This window comes from Petromyzon marinus, chromosome 21, assembly GCF_048934315.1.
Source record: "Petromyzon marinus isolate PM22_M1 ecotype Great Lakes invasive population chromosome 21, UKy_Petmar_22M1.pri1.0, whole genome shotgun sequence".
In the NCBI taxonomy this organism is placed as follows: domain Eukaryota; kingdom Metazoa; phylum Chordata; class Hyperoartia; order Petromyzontiformes; family Petromyzontidae; genus Petromyzon; species Petromyzon marinus.
The window spans coordinates 688,184-704,037 of record NC_133687.1 but is presented as its reverse complement, the minus strand read 5'-3'; the positions used below and the strand labels follow the sequence as shown (position 1 = coordinate 704,037).

Genomic DNA, 15,854 nt, shown 5'->3' with positions numbered 1-15,854 from the left:
TGTCCAGGACCGTGCTGGCCTGAAACCACATTGCGGCTCCGCAAGCCTCTCCTCAGCGTGCCTGGCAAGGCGATGTTGAATAATCCTTGCCAGGACTTTTCCCGGAACACCTGCAGACAAAGACCCCAGGTATACATAGCCTCAGTGGCGTCTCTAGGGTTGGTGTCACCCCTCATGGACCTCCGCCCGCACCATACCATACAGAATCCTTAGTAATGTTTTTGTACTGTTACTCGTAAATCGTAATTCACATATATCACTGAATGTAATGTAAATTGTGATATAAACAACTCGTAAAATTAAAATAACACCTTTCAATTACAATATTTCCATTAATTACTACTTCATTCTCAAAAAAGTGATCGATATAGGTTCACACATACTAATTACCACAACACTGGAGCTAAAACACCAGAAAATTTGACAAAACCAGCGACTATAAAAACACGAGCAGCGACGAACACAACAGCGCGTGCTTGGAGCGCGTGCAGACGAACCCACGTGACTCGAAGCGTCACTGCAGTTGGGTAACAATAACTCTTACCGGAGCGCATTAGATGGTTCAAAAAGTAAATTCGCATAAAGTTTTATCCTTGTAGCTATATTGATACAGCACGTGTAAGCTGGGCTTACGGAAAATGTTTGTGTTATAATTAACTACAGGGATATTTTTTTTATAAAAAAAGAATACATTTCTGCTGAAACACAAACATTGTAGGGACATATTCTTGGTTCTTTCTGGTAAAGTCACGTAGATATAAAATTTAATTAATTAAATCACTTTACCGAAATAACCAAAGAGTATGGATCCCTGCAGTCACGAAAACTTCAAATCTGGAATAACATACTTTAGAGGTTTAGTGCTGTTAGTGTGGCGATATTTACACATCACACCAGGTACTGTACTCGTTTGAGGTTGAGTCGACTTAGCAGAGAGTCGGGACCGGCTGAGATCATTGTCACCGGCGTTGGCCGTGAGCAGGAGTCCGTGGCGCGTGGCGCTAACCGCTGCACCACCGCTCCCCCGTGGATGAGTCATGGGTGACGCGTCCCACGTGACGTGCGATTACCAATTAGGCGGCGCAAGGCGCGGCGCCGAGGAACTTCCGGTATCAACTCTGTGTCTCTGTCCCCCTACCGCTGTCTCTCGTGTCTCTGTCCCCGTCTCCCTACCGCTGTCTCTCGTGTCTCTGTCTCTCTATCCCCGTCCCCCTACCGCTGTCTCTCGTGTCTCTGTCTCTCTGTCTGTCTCTCGTGTCTGTCTCTCGTGTCTCTATCCCCCTGCCGCTGTCTCTCGTGTCTCTGTCTGTCTCTCGTGTCTCTGTCTGTCGTGTCTGTCCCCCTACCGCTGTCTCTCGATTCTGTCTGTCTCTCGTGTCTGTGTCTCTCGTGTCTCTGTCTCTCGTGTCTCTGTCCCCCGTGCCTCTGTCTCTCGTGTCTCTGTCTTTCGTGTATCGGTCTCTGCGTGTGTCTCCCTCTTCCCGTGTCCCCGCGAGCTGGGACATGAGCGTTGTATATGCGTGGAACTGAACCCAAGGTAAGGAACACGCACCAGAGACACGGACCAGAGACACGGGGAGAGACACGGACCAGAGACACGGAGGGAGAGACACGGACCAGAGACACGGACCAGAGACACGGACCAGAGACACGGGGAGAGACACGGACCAGAGACACGGAGGGAGAGACACGGACCAGAGACACGGAGGGAGAGACACGGACCAGAGACACGGGGAGAGACACGGACCAGAGACACGGGGAGAGACACGGACCAGAGACACGGAAGGAGAGACACGGACCAGAGACACGGAAGGAGAGACACGGACCAGAGACACGGAGGGAGAGACACGGAGGGAGAGACACGGACCAGAGACACGGACCAGAGACACGGAGGGAGAGACACGGACCAGAGACACGGGGAGAGACACGGACCAAAGACACGGAGGGAGAGACACGCACCAGAGACACGAGGAAAGACACGCACCAGAGACACGGGGAGAGACACGGGTATGGACACGGGGAGTGAAAGAGACGCGGGTAGAAACTGAGACATAGACACAGGAAGAGACGGAGAGACGCGAGTATTTTATTTATTTTTTCTGTTTATTTCTTTTGGTATAGCCCTGGTGAGCCATTCGGCTCTTGAATCGGGTGCAACCACAACAAACAAAAAAAACAAAAACACGAACAAGAAAACATCTTAAAGTGACTATGTGACTGTGCAAACAGAAAATCTGGAGTAGGCACGCCGAACAGCAGACATTTAAAGACACAGCGGTACAGACGCCACGACCTAGTCGTGTGCACAGGGACACGGGCAGAGGCCGCGTGGGGAGACCTCGGGGAGCGTTCAGGGAGACCGGGCGTGGAGGTGAGAGTGGGGAGGTTGTACAGTGCGTGTACAGTGTGTGCACAGTGTGCGTGTGCTTGTAGGGAGCGGGGCGGTGGCACAGTGCAATCCGAGTTCGATTGCCCCTCACGGCCACCAACGCCGGTGACGATGATCTGAACAGGTCCCGGGACCCTTACTCGGCTCTAAACGAGTCGCCCGATGCGTTGTGTCGTAAAGAAACCAGCAATTGGGAGGACAAAAGGCGGTCGGGCGTGCTCCTGGCCACACAACCCCCTTCTCGTAGGCCCTCGCTTACAGCACCAACCCCCCTACCCAGCAGGCTGTGTGGGCTACACGGGGGTCCCTCTGTGTGTTGTGTCGGTGTGAGCGGTGCGGAGGGAGTGGCCGTGTCGAATCCTCCATTGTTGCACTTCTTGTTTCTCACGAATGACGACTCGCGCAGCCTCGTCCCTGCGTGTCTCCGTGTTGTCCTCCTGTCGTCCAGGGAGCCACGTGTCTCCCCGTGCCCGCGTGTTGTCTCGGGAGCTGCGTGTCTCCGTGTTGTCCTCATGTCGTCCAGGGAGCCACGTGTCTCCCCGTGCCCGCGTGTTGTCTAGGGAGCTGCGTGTCCCCGGTGTCTCCCTGTCCCCTTGTCTCGGTATTGTCTCGGCAGTCGCGCATCTCTCTGTCCCCGTGCCTCCTTGTCCGCGTGTCTCCGTGTTGTCTCAGGAGCCGCGTGTCTCCATGCCCACGCTCAGCAGCTCTGCTCCCCCCTCGCGCGCCTCCGTGCCGCTCAGCTACATCACAGGTGAGGGCACCTGGTGTAGCGGTGCGTAGTAAACATCGCCACTGGGGAGACAAAGGCGGCCGGGCGTGGTGCTGGCCACCCACCCCCATATTTGCCGTGCCGGCCTTCAAAGGCGCTACTCGCTCACAGCACTTGCCACCCACAGTCTGTTAAAGGCTGCACGGGGGGGCGGGGGTCCTTTGTGTGAGCGTCACTCCTCTGCCGTCGGGCGGCGGAGCGATGCTCACAACAACGAGCGGAGCTGGGCGCCTAAAACACGGCGAGTTGGCACAGTGAGGAGGACAGCTGGTGCAGCTGCCAGCCATCTCAGAATCAGAATATCTGTGTATGCTGCAGGAATATGATTGTGAGCTATACTGTACATCTCTTTCACAGATGACCAGTAGGGGCAGGTCAGAATTTTGCAACAACAAATCATACAAAAACACACAAAGAGTTAAAAGCATAAAAAGTCAACAAATCACTTCATAAAATCTACAAATAAAACAAAACTAGTTTTTATCAGGTAAAGCCCACTGAGATATTCGCTTTTTCAGAAGCGACCTGGCCACAAACTATAGCTTGACGAAGTGGCTTACGATGTGGACATTTTTAGCAGCAAAATAATCTAAATGCACGTTTCTAAATGTGGAGGGGAAAGCCGGAGGAGCCAGAGAAAAAAACATCCATGCGACCAAGGGGAGAGAGACGTGCAAACTCGAAATATACAGGCCAACCCATGGTACCCGAGTCTGTCCCGTGACCTTCCAGTGAGCCTTCGACACTTCACGTGGCCTAAAGGTGCACTTAGCCTGCACAATCACTGTGGTGATGCCAAGGTGCACTTAGCCTGCACAATCACTGTGGTGATGCCACCGCCACTTTGTGGTGATTGGTGGCGGCTGTTCAGAATCAGAACCTTTATTAGAATCATAATCTTTATTTAGGGGAGGCTCAGAAAGCTACAATACAACAATTGTTGTGTGTGTGTGTCACCACCGAACCTCGTGTGTGCCATGCCAGCCTTCATAGTCCAAACAGCACTTGCCCCAACAGTCTGTCTGAGGTTCCGCGGGGACCGCCATCGTCTGCTGTGCGCGTGCAGCATGGAGCGACGGAGGTGGGGGCCCCGAGGAGCCCCCCGAGCGTCTGGCCTGGCGCCAACAGATGGAGCGACGACTTCGCGTGCTAGAGGAGCTCCTGGAGACGGAGCGCGACTTCCTGTGCGACCTGCGCGTCTTCCGCAAGCGCGTGTTCGTGCCGCTGCAGCAGGTGAGGTCGGCCGGCCGCAGCCACAGCGCCACTTGCGGTAGCAGTAGCAGCAGCAGTAACGTTATCAGCAGCAGTAACGTTATTAGGAGCAGTAACATCAGCAACAGTAACGTTATCAGCAACAGTAACGTTATCAGGAGCAGTAACATTAGCAACAGCTGTAACATTAGCAGCAGCAGTAATATTAGCAGCAGCGGTAACATTATCAGCAGCAGTAACATCAGCAGCAACTGCAGTAAGATTATCAGCAGCAGTGGTTGCGTCGTTATTAGCCATAGTAGTAGCATCTTCATTATCAGCAGTCGCAGCATTATCAGCAGCAGCATCCGCAGTGTGTGACTCTGGGTCTCCGTGTTAGCACACTGCACGACAAACCAGACGACACAAGTTCCATCCCCGCTCTCGGGCAACATCCCTGACGAATATCTGGACTGGTCCTGAGCCCTCCCTCTAGGTCCACTCAACCTTAAATGAGTAACTGGTGTGGTGTGTATAAAACATGAGCACTGGAAGACAAAAGCGGCCAGGCATGGTGCTAGCCACCCAACCCCTCGTGCACCGTGCCAGCCTTCATAGGTGTTGTTCGCTAACAGCACTTACCCCAACAGTTTGCTAAGGCTACACGGGGATCTTTGTCTTTGCACAGCTGGGCTGTGCCAGCGCCCTCAACGGAGACCTGGACAGTGTGATCGCGCTCTCGTCGCGCCTCTTCTCCGAGCTGCGCCATCTCGTCATCACCAACGACACGCCCTCGCAGATCGTTGGTGAGCGGTCGCCGTGGGCAGGCCGCCCAGTGGTGGAGTATCATCGCAGTGGTGGTGATGATAGTAGTGATGGTGGTGGTGATGGTGGTGATCACCATAATAGTGGTGGTTATGGTGGTGATTATGGTGGTGATGGTAGTGATCAGGATAGTGGTGGTGGTTCTGGTGGTGGTGATGGTAGCGATCAGGATATAGTGGTGGTGGTAGCTGTTGTGGTTGATGGAAAGGATGGTTGATGGTGGTTGTCGTGGTTGTGGTTAGTCCTGGAAACACCCAAAGTTAACTCTATGACAAAGACATTGACGATGATGATGATGCCGCTGTGGATGGTGGCGTGTGCAGGGAGCGTGTTTTTGGGCGTACGCGACGAGGTGGAGGGCGTATACAAGTCGTACTGCGCGCACCATGAGCAGGGCCTGGCCGAGATGGAGATGTGGTCGCACGACCCCCACTCCTGCGACTGCCTACAGGCCAGCATCACCGCACTCCGGTGTGTCTCCGTGTGTCCCCGTCGCCATGTATCTGTATGTCCCCATCTCTGTCTGTCTCCATGTGTTTGCATGTCCCTGTGTGTTTCCGCGTGTCTGCGTGTTTCCGTGTGTCTGCGTGTCTCCGCGTGTCTGCGTGTCTCCGTGTGTCTGCGTGTCTCCGTGTGTCTGCGTGTCTCCGTGTGTCTGCGTGTCTCCGTGTCTGCGTGTCTCCGTGTGTCTGCGTGTCTCCGTGTGTCTGCATGTCCCCATGTCCCTGTGCCCTTTCTCGGCTGATCTGTGATTATAAATGTCTCCCCCTCTCCCGCCCCCTCTCCCTGTCTCTTTGTTGTTTCCACAGGGAGATTTACACTCACGTGTGAGTAGTGTACACACACTCGCTCACACGCTTACACAAACGCACAGATGCACAAACGCACAAATGCACATCCATGCACAGAGGTGCACACAGATTGACACATACACACGTACTCACACATGCGCACACACATGCACGCTTGGTGGTAATGGTGATGGTGGTGGAGATTGTGTTGGTGGTGGTGCTGGTGGTGGGGAGCCATGGTGTAATTATTAGCATGCTGCGGTATGAACCCAGTGACCTGAGTTCGATCCTCCCTCACGGCCAACACCAGTGACAATTATCTGAACTGGTCCTGGGCCTCTCCTAGGTTGACTCAGCCTGAAATTAGTACCTGTGTGTAAACATCACCAGTTGGCCACCGACCCTCTCGTGTGCTGTGATGGCCTTAATAAGTGCTCGCGAACAGCACTTGCCCCTCCAGTCTGTTAAGGCTACACGGGGGACCTTTAAAAGTCTTGTTTTTCCAGTGCCGGTGGTGGTGAGGGTTGTGCTGAGGGTTGTGGTGGTGGTGGCGGTTGTGGTGAGGGTTGTGGCGAGGGTGGATGTGGGTCTGGTGAGACAGACGAGACTTGGGCAAGGTGCTCAATGAAGCTGCTCATTTGGATACATCTCCTGACAGTTGTCTGTCTCTTGTGTCATGTGTATCCACGTCCCCGTGTCCCTGTCTCCCCGTGTCCCCGTGTCCCCATGTCCCTGTGCCTTGGTGTGCTTGTCCTCCCCGTGTCTCCGTGTCCCCGTGTGCCCGTGCAGGGGTAAGCGTCGCTTGGTGGACGTTCCGTCGTTCCTGATTCTCCCGGTGCAGCGCGTGACGCGCTACCCGCTCCTGCTCACCGAGCTGGCGCGTCACACCCCCCTTTCGCATCCCGACTGCGGTGCGTACTCCCCACGGACCCCCAGGAACCCCCAGAGGCCCCTAGAGATCCCCAGAGATACACAGATAAATAGAAATACATAGAGATACAGAGATTGCCACAAGTATCCAGAAACCCATAGAGGCACACATATACACCTAGACTCACTTGAGACACAGATAAAACTAGGCCCCCTAGAGACACAGATAAAACTAGACCCCCTAGAGACACACAAAGATACACGTAGACTCCCTAGAGACGCACAGATATACCTAGACTCCCTAGAGAGACACATACACTTAGCCCCAAAAGACGCCCCTCAGTCCCCTCTAGAGCCCCCAGTAAGGGGGAGTCTCGATGCAAGGCTTCTCGACTGAGATCGCTCCCATGCGTTAATAGGTGCCCACTAACAGCACTTTCCTCAACAGTTCACGATGTTTTGCCGATCTTTGCGTGAGCTATAGCACGACGGTTATCACACTTGCCGATGAACCCAGCGACTTGAGTTTGGTTCCCACTCGCAGCCAACATCGGTGATGAAATATCTGAACCTGTCCTGGGCTTCCCCTAGGTCGACTCAGCCTTGTGTGTATGTTGAACTTCTTTCAAACTGTATGTAGTCAACTACTAATTGGAGGTATGGGGGAAGGACAACAAACTAAACACAAAAAGCCGTTCTCAAGAAGTTATTTCAATTTAGATTGAAAAGTGCATAGCTCCAGTGGCTTCCTAATATCAGAAGAAAAAGCGTTCCAGACGGCCGCAGAAGTGCATTTGAAAGCGTGCAATACAGTGACCGTCTTTGTTCGATGGCGAGCCAAAAGTCGCTGCAATGATGACCGGATTAAATGAGTACCTGGTGCAGTGTTAACATAGCAATGGAGAGATAAAGGTGGCTGGGCGTGTTGTTTGCCATCCACGCCCTCGTGTTCTGTGCTAGCCTTAATAGGTGCTACATGCTAACAGCACTTTCCCCAACAGTCCTTAAAGCCAACACAAGACATCGTTGAGTTGTGTTTTAATGTGTCGGTGTGAATGTGTTCTTGTGTATGTGTCGGTGTGAATGTGTTGGTGTGAATGTGCGTTTGTGTGTATGTATGCAGAGCCGTTGGCGAGGGCTGTTGCCAGCTTGCGGGAAGCCAACATGGCCATTAATAATGCTCAGCGCTTAGGTACGCGCAGTGCTCACCCCGCTCACCCACTCACCCCACTCACCCACTCACCCCACTCACCCCATGCACCCACTCACCCGCTCACCCGACGCACCCACTCACCCCACGCACCCCACTCAACCCACGCACCCGCTCACCCACTCACCCCACGCTCCCCACTCACCGCATGCACCCACTCACCCCACGCACCCACTCACCCCACGCACCCACTCACCGCACGCACCCACTCACCGCACGCACCCACTCACCCCACGCACCCACTCACCCCACGCACCCATTCACCCCACTCACCCATTTACTGCACTCACCTCACTCACCCACTCGCCTCACGCACCCCACTCACCCCACTCGGTTCACTCACCCACTAACCCCACGCACCCACTCACCCCACTCACTCCACGCACCCACTTATCCCACTCACCACCCCTCCCCTCCCCAGTGGTGAGGAGGGTACCCCCCCCTCCCGCCCCCCTGTCGGTGCTGGCTGAGCGACTGTTCCGGCGTGGAGTCTCCTCCCTCGCCAAAACCACGGCACAGATCCGGCAGCTCGCGGGGCTCACGGTGAGGCGGCGTGCATAGGGAGTGCTCGTCTTGTGTGTGTGTGTGTACTGGTGTGTGTGTAACCGTGAGTGTGTGTGTGGGAGAGTGTGTGTGTGTACCCATGTGTGTGTGTGTGGGGAGCAGTAGTGTAGCGGTTAGCGCGCTACGAACCTGGTGACTCGGGTTTGATTCCCGCTCACAGCCAACACCAGTGAGGATTATTTGAACCAGTCCTCCCCTAGGTAGACTCAGTTTCAAATGAGTACCTGTTGCAGTGTGTAAACATTGCCACTAGGGAGACAAAGGCGGCCGGGCGTGGTGCTGGCCACCCACCCCCTGGAATTCCGTGCTGGCCTTCATAGGTGCTCGCTAACAGCACTTGCCCCAACAGTCTGTTCAGACTATACAGGGGATCTTTGTGTTTTTTTTGTGTGTGTACCTGCATGTATGTGTGTGTGTACGTGAGTGTGTGGGGGAATGTGTGTGTGTGTACCCATGTGTGTGTACCCGTGTGTGTGTACCCGTGTGTGTGTACCCAGTAGGCCTTCATAGGTGCTCGCTAACAGCACTTGCCCCAACAGTCTGTTACAAGATATGGGGGATCTTTGTCTTTGTACCCAGTGGGGAGTGGTGGCGCAGTGGTTAGCTTGCTGCGCCACGAACCCGGCGGCCCGAGTTGGATTCCTGCTCACGACCAACATCAGCGATGATTATTTGAACCGGTCCTGGGCCTCCTATAGGTCGACTGAGCCTCAAATGAGTACCTGGTGCAGTGTGTAAACATCGGCATTGGGAAGACAGACAGCCGGGCATGGTGCTTGCCACCCACCCCCTTGTGTGCCGTCATAGGTGCTCGCTAACAGCATCTGCCCCAACAGTCTGTTTCGGCTATATGGGGGATCTGTATTGTTTATGTAACGCGTGTGTGTGGTGTATTAATTTTGCTGCCTGTGTCAGTCTCGCGACGACGATGGTGGCGAGGACCTGGCGAAGCGTTTCCGTGTCTTGCACATTGACGTCAAGACGTCTGCAGCAACCGCCGCCACCTCTCCTACTGCCATCACTGCCACTACCTCCACTGTCATCAACAACGACAACAGCAACAACAACAACAACCACACCCGCCAGGAGGAGGCGGAGGTGGCGGTGGCAGCCGTTAGCGTGAGCGGCGAGCGTCTCGTTGCTTCTCAGCCGGAGGGAGAGGCAGACGGTCGTCACGGTAATCGCGCAGTGTGCCGCGTCCCCCTGCGCCGCCACTCGGACGCAGAGGGGGGGGCAGCGCCTCGGTCTCCGGGGCGACGGCACGAGGAGCGGTCCCACACGGATGGGGAGATGGACGACGACGACGGCGGCAGCAACACCTGCAGGACACGTGCAGGCTTGGGCCTAGCCAAGTGTGCCGGTGACGCCAAACGCAGGGCGAGGCCGCGGCCTCCGGGCCCAAAACAGGAACCGAAATCAAAACAGGAAGAGGAACTGAATCCAAAACAGGAACTGAAACAGGAACAGAAGCTGAAACCAAAACAGGAAGGGAAACCCACGACCGAGCGGAGATTGAAACCGCAGAAAAACCGCGCAGAGACTCCGGGGGCCGAGGCGGATGAGCGAGTGGCACGGTGGCGCCTCACCGGCTTGGAGGAGCCCACGGATTCAGACCGCACGGACTCTGTCCGCACTGGGTCCGACTCGGGGTTCGACTCCCTGTCACGCTCACGCAACCCCCCCCGCCCTCCCGCCCGGGGCCCCCACCCCCCGCACCCTCCCCTCCCCTTACCTCCCCCTGCCTCCCCCGCCCCCGAGGCTTCTTCAGGCCGAGCCCCGCGGAGAGCCCGGACCGACGGGGATCATCGGGGGTCACCGCCACGGGGTCCCCCCCGTTTCTCGGACGATGGCCGATACGCCCCGCCTCCGCTGCGCCGCCCCAAGTCCAGCCACGACCTCCTGGGCTCCGGATATGACTACAACGACGACGACTACGGTCGCCCGCGCTCCGACTGCCCGACGCTCCACCGCGACCGCCGCCCCAGGTGTCCCCCTCTCCACGACGACCCTGCGGGGCCCCCGCACCGGGCCCCCGACTACGGCACGCTCCAGCCCCTCCACCACACGGCATCTGCCCCGGTGTTTGTCCACCACACGACCGACCGGGTGCTGGGGCGGCAGCGCCGCCACCGCTCGCCGCGAGGCCTCGACGTGGTGGACTGCGGAATCCGCCTTCCTCCTCCCGCTGTCCACCAACGCCCTCCTCCTGGTGCCCACCACCGCTCTCCTCCCATTGTCCATCACCGCTCTCCTCCTTCCGGCGTCCACCCAGACCGTGGTCGACAGCCCCCTTACCGAGACAGCACAGTCGAGCGGGGCCGCCGTGGGGACGGTTACGATGGAGACGGTTACCATGGAAAGGGTTGCCGCAGAGGCTGTTACTCTGAAAATGAGTACCATAGAGATGGGTACCATAGGGAAGGGCGTCGTGGAGATGGTTACCGTGGGGATGGAATTTATGGAGATGGTTACCGCAGTCACGGAAACTATGAAGACGGTTACAGCGGCCTTGGAACCTATGGAGATGGTTACTACGGTGACAGAACCTTTGGGGACGGTTGCTGTGGTGACAGGACTGATGGAGACAGTTACCGTGGAGCTGGTTACCATGGTGATCGTGGAGCTGGGCGCCGCAGAGATGGGTGCCGCGGAGACGGACGCCGGGGAGATGGTTACCCTGGAGATGGACGCCGTGGAAACGGTTACCCTGGAGACGGATGCGGCTCCCCTTCCAGTGCAGACGGGGCCCCCAATTCCAGGCAGCGCCGTGAGCACGAGAAGCAGGTGACGGGCGGTGCTGATGGAAGGGAACTCGTCGTCAGTGAATATGTGAGTAACCGTGTGCTGGTGTCGGTGCATGCCCAAGCAGCTTCTGTTAGGCCGGATAGACGAGGCTAAACGGGTACGGCACAGGCTAGAGAAGAGATGGGCTGATGCGGTACAGGATAATGTGGAGCTGAATGGACTTGCCGATGGCCAGTACCAGTGGTGTCAAGATTGGCCTCTGTGGAGGAGGCTCGTGAAGAACGCTGTTGGGCAGTGGGAGGGAGTCCCCCTACAGTAACAACGGAGGGCGGAGGAGCGAGTTTGCGCTGTATGGAGCACAGCTGGTGCATATTTGCCAGTCGCCTCGGTCAATCCATGGCACCTGGGTCTGTCCCGTGACTTTTCAGCGAGCCTTCGACACTTCACATGATAGCCTGAGCATGCACCTATCCTGGCACCAGGGCTGTTGTGACGTCACCACCACTTAGTGGCGGCGAATGTTGGCTATTGTTGTTGTTGCGGGTGTTGTGCGTGTGTGGTTGTGAGTGGCTATGCGCGTCTGATGGTGTCACTTGTCTCGTACCTTCTGATGGTGTCACGTGTCCCCGTACCCTCTGCCCCCCGTGCTGTCCTGGCAAGGCCGCACAGCTCGGTGAGTATTGCTGCCGTGTGACCCCGTGTGTGCGAACTTCATGTATGACTTCCTATGCCATGCTGTGTGTACCAACTTACTGTGTGATTCCCTCGTATGACCCCGTGCATCTCATTTTGATCGCACATATCCCCGTGTCACCCGTGTCTCAGTTTTAACAGGCCGTTTTCCCTTGTCTCACTTGTGTCTCACCCCCGTGTCCCCATGTGTCTCAGTTCCACCAGGCCGTGTTATCCGCACCTCTCATTGTCTCACCCCCGTGACTCCCACGTGTCTCAGTTCTACCAGGCCGTGTCCCCTTGTCTCACTCATGTCTCACTCGTGTCTCACCCCCGTGTCCCCCGCGTGTCTCAGTTCTACCAGGCCGTGTTCTCCTTCTCGGCGCTGCTCCCCAACCAGCTGAGTGTGCGTGCGCGTGAGCGCGTGCGCGTGCTCTGCTTCCACGACGAGGCCGGGAACTCTGCTTGGTGGCTGGCGGAGGGGCCGGCCGGCCAGGGCTACCTCCCTGCGGCATACCTCCGCGCGTCCCACTACACGTAGAAAACACAGCACAACACGTAGACAACACGGCTTTCCCACTGCATGTAGTCAAAACGGTGTCCCACTGCACGTAGACAACATGGCGTCCCACGTCATGTACACGCCACAGTGCATGTGGACACCGCCGCACGTGGACACGGCATACAAAGACAACACAGCGCACACAGATGCTACGTGCGCACGTAGCGTCCATGTGCACGGCATACATGGACACACAGGTACGTCCCGCTGCACAGACATGGAACATGTCTGCGCAGGGGCATGCGGCAACACAAATGCAAGCGTAGACAAAGATTCCCCCCAATGGCGTGCACAGACTATTGGGGCGAGTGCTGTTAGCGAGCACCTGCGAAGGCTGGCACCGTGCACGAGGGGCCGGCGTGGCTGTAACCACTCCTCCGGTCACCTTTTTATCCCGGTGGTGATGTCCTCATCCATCGCACCAGGTACTCTGTTGAGGCTGAATCGAGCTGAGGGGCGGATGCCTTCTCTCGCTTCATTGGCACTCTCCACTGGCCAGGAATCAAACCGAGGTCACCAGGTTCATAATGTCGTGTGACTATAATGCAGATGAGCGTATGAGTGCGTCCTTGTTTGAGTGTGTACCCCTGTTTGTGTGTGTACCCCTGTGCATGTGTGTGTGTTTATACCTATGTGTGTGTTTATACCTGTGCATGTGTGTGTGTATGTTTATACCTGTGTGTGTTTATACCTGAATATGCATTTAGAAGCTTGTGTACCACTGCGTGTGGTACCATATGTGGGTCACGTAACAGGGTCTAACGTGCCACGGGTCGAACGTGCTACTGGGTCTTAACGTGCCACGGGTCTAACATGCTACTGGGTCTTAACGTGCAATTTCCTCACGGGGTATGGACTGTGGGTCTGACTTTCCATGCAGGATACAAACTGTGGGTCTAACATGCCTTGGGGTTGAACGTGCTGAGGCAGGCACGGACTCGTGCTGATGGGTGCTCTGTACAGTTTATATTTGCCATGCGCTGTTTTGCATTAAACTGCGAGGATTTTGCCTCTAATGGCCTCGTGTGTGGAGTAAAACCAGACATGACGGTCGCCATCATTACACCGCTGACGGAGTCGTGGATACTGCCACCGCCGCTATCTCCACCACCACATCGCCAATGCGTTAGACCCTCCAACTTCTGCCCTGACAGCCTCCCACCATCTGCTCTTAGACATCCATAGAATCTAGACTCACATAGGAACATATAGGGTAGCACAGTCATAGACACACAGAGGGCCAGAGATTCACACCACCCGGCTTTAGGTCTTCTCTTCCCTTTGGTCACTGGTCTGGTAGAAACCACTCTAATGCCTGCCTTGACAACCACCCTGCCCACCCCATCCTGCCTGATCACACCTCCACCGCTCACCCGCCACTTTCCCTTCCCAACCTACAAGTTGCTTGCCCTATTTGAGCTGGTTGTTGTAATCGCTGGCGAAACGTTAACTCAGATTGTAAATGTTGCGGGGTTTGCTGTACAAGTGGCGCGTCTTGTTCCCGTAACCAATTTCGCTAATTGGTCGTATCGGGTGGTGGTGGGTTTTACGACATAGTTACATTTATACATGTAACCCCCCCCCACCCCAAAAAGCACCCTTAATTTATGAGCAACTAGCGGTAAGTACCCGGCGTTGCCCGGGCGAAAAAGACAGACGCACACATCGACCCACACATAAAAACACATCGACCTACACACACATGGACTCGCACACACAGACATCGACTTTAGACACAGACATGGAGTTACACACACATCGACACACACATCGACTCGCACAGACTCGCACACAAATAGACCTACACACTCGGACTTACAGACACATCGACGAAGACACACACATGGACTTACACACACATGGACCCACGCACACACATCGACGCACACATGGACCTACACACACATGGACTTACACATATCGACGCACACACACATGGACTTTCACACACATTGCCGTACACACTGCGACTGACACAGACTCACAAGCACACACATCGACGCGCACGCACATTGAGCCACACACGCATGGACTGACACACACACATGGACTGACACACACACATGCATGTACACACACGTGCACTCACGCACACATGGACCTACACTGACTCACATAGAGCCACGCACACAGAGCGACTAACACACACGCACATCGACTGACATGGACTCGCACACAAACACATCGACTCACACACAGACACATCGACTCACACACACACACACTGACTCGCACACACACATCGATTTACACACACATCACTGCAGACGCACATCGACTCACACACACATGGACATAGACACGCATTACTATTGTTAAAATAAGTAATTTAATTTCAATTAGTAGTCTACACACACACCACGTACACATATTGACTAACACACATCGACTTACGTGCACACACATCGACAGTATGCACTGCTATCAGTATAGCAGTGCCTAATGACTGGTGGTACCTGTTTTCACGACAGCAGTGCATACCGACTTGTGGTTGCGCTATCACTACAGCAGTGCATAGCGACTTTGGTGGTACCTGCTTCGACAACAAGTGCATACTGAATGTGGTGGTACCTACGATGATTACAGCAGTGCATAATGTGGTGGTACCTGCCATGATTACAGCAGTGCATACTGACTGGTGGTACCTGGTATGATTACAGCAGTGTATACTGTGGTGGTACATGCTTTGACAACAAGTGCATACTGAATGTGGTGGTACCTACGATTATTACAGCAGTGCATATTGTGGTGGTACCTTCCATGATTACAGCAGTGCATACTGACTGGTGGTACCTGGTATGATTACAGCAGTGCATACTGACTGTGGTGGTGGCTGCTATGACTACAGCAGTGCATACCGACTTTGGTACCTGCTTTCACTACAGCAGTGCATACCGACTGGTGGTACCTGGTATGATTACAGCAGTGCATACTGTGGTGGTACCGGGTATGATTACAGCAGTGCATACTGACTGTGGTGGTACCTGGTGATAACAGCAGTGCATACTGAATGTGGTAGAACCTGCTTTCACTACAGCAGTGCATACTGACTGTGGTGGCACCTGCTATGATTACAGCAGAGCATACTGTGGTGGTAGCTGCTCTCACTACAGCAGTGCATACTGACTGCTGTGGTACCTGCTATGATTACAGCAGTGCATGGCGACAGTGGTGGTACCTGCTATGATTACAGCAGTGCATAGCGACAGTGGTGGTACCTGCTATGATTACAACAGTGCATATTGACTGTGGTGGTATGTGCTATC

General features: G+C 55.1%; 1 protein-coding gene across 5 annotated transcripts; it reads left to right on the top strand.

Moving 5' to 3' along the window:
* The first annotated feature begins 791 nt into the window (after positions 1–791).
* On the top strand, positions 792–13,604 carry LOC116944690 (uncharacterized). Of its 5 annotated transcripts, none has more exons than XM_032958468.2 (11): positions 792–1,109; positions 3,062–3,140; positions 4,225–4,391; positions 5,038–5,155; positions 5,498–5,645; positions 5,984–6,001; positions 6,755–6,876; positions 7,959–8,027; positions 8,467–8,588; positions 9,525–11,438; positions 12,382–13,604. In XM_032958468.2, exons 1-11 carry the CDS (start codon positions 1,038–1,040, stop codon positions 12,565–12,567), a joined length of 3,015 nt encoding a protein of 1,004 aa, XP_032814359.2. In that variant the 5' UTR covers positions 792–1,037; the 3' UTR covers positions 12,568–13,604. The 5 variants fall into 5 exon arrangements, with proteins under 5 accessions (XP_032814359.2, XP_032814360.2, XP_032814361.2 ...); XM_032958469.2 differs by having other exon boundaries at positions 793–1,537; XM_032958470.2 differs by having other exon boundaries at positions 793–2,371.
* The last annotated feature ends 2,250 nt before the right edge of the window (positions 13,605–15,854 follow it).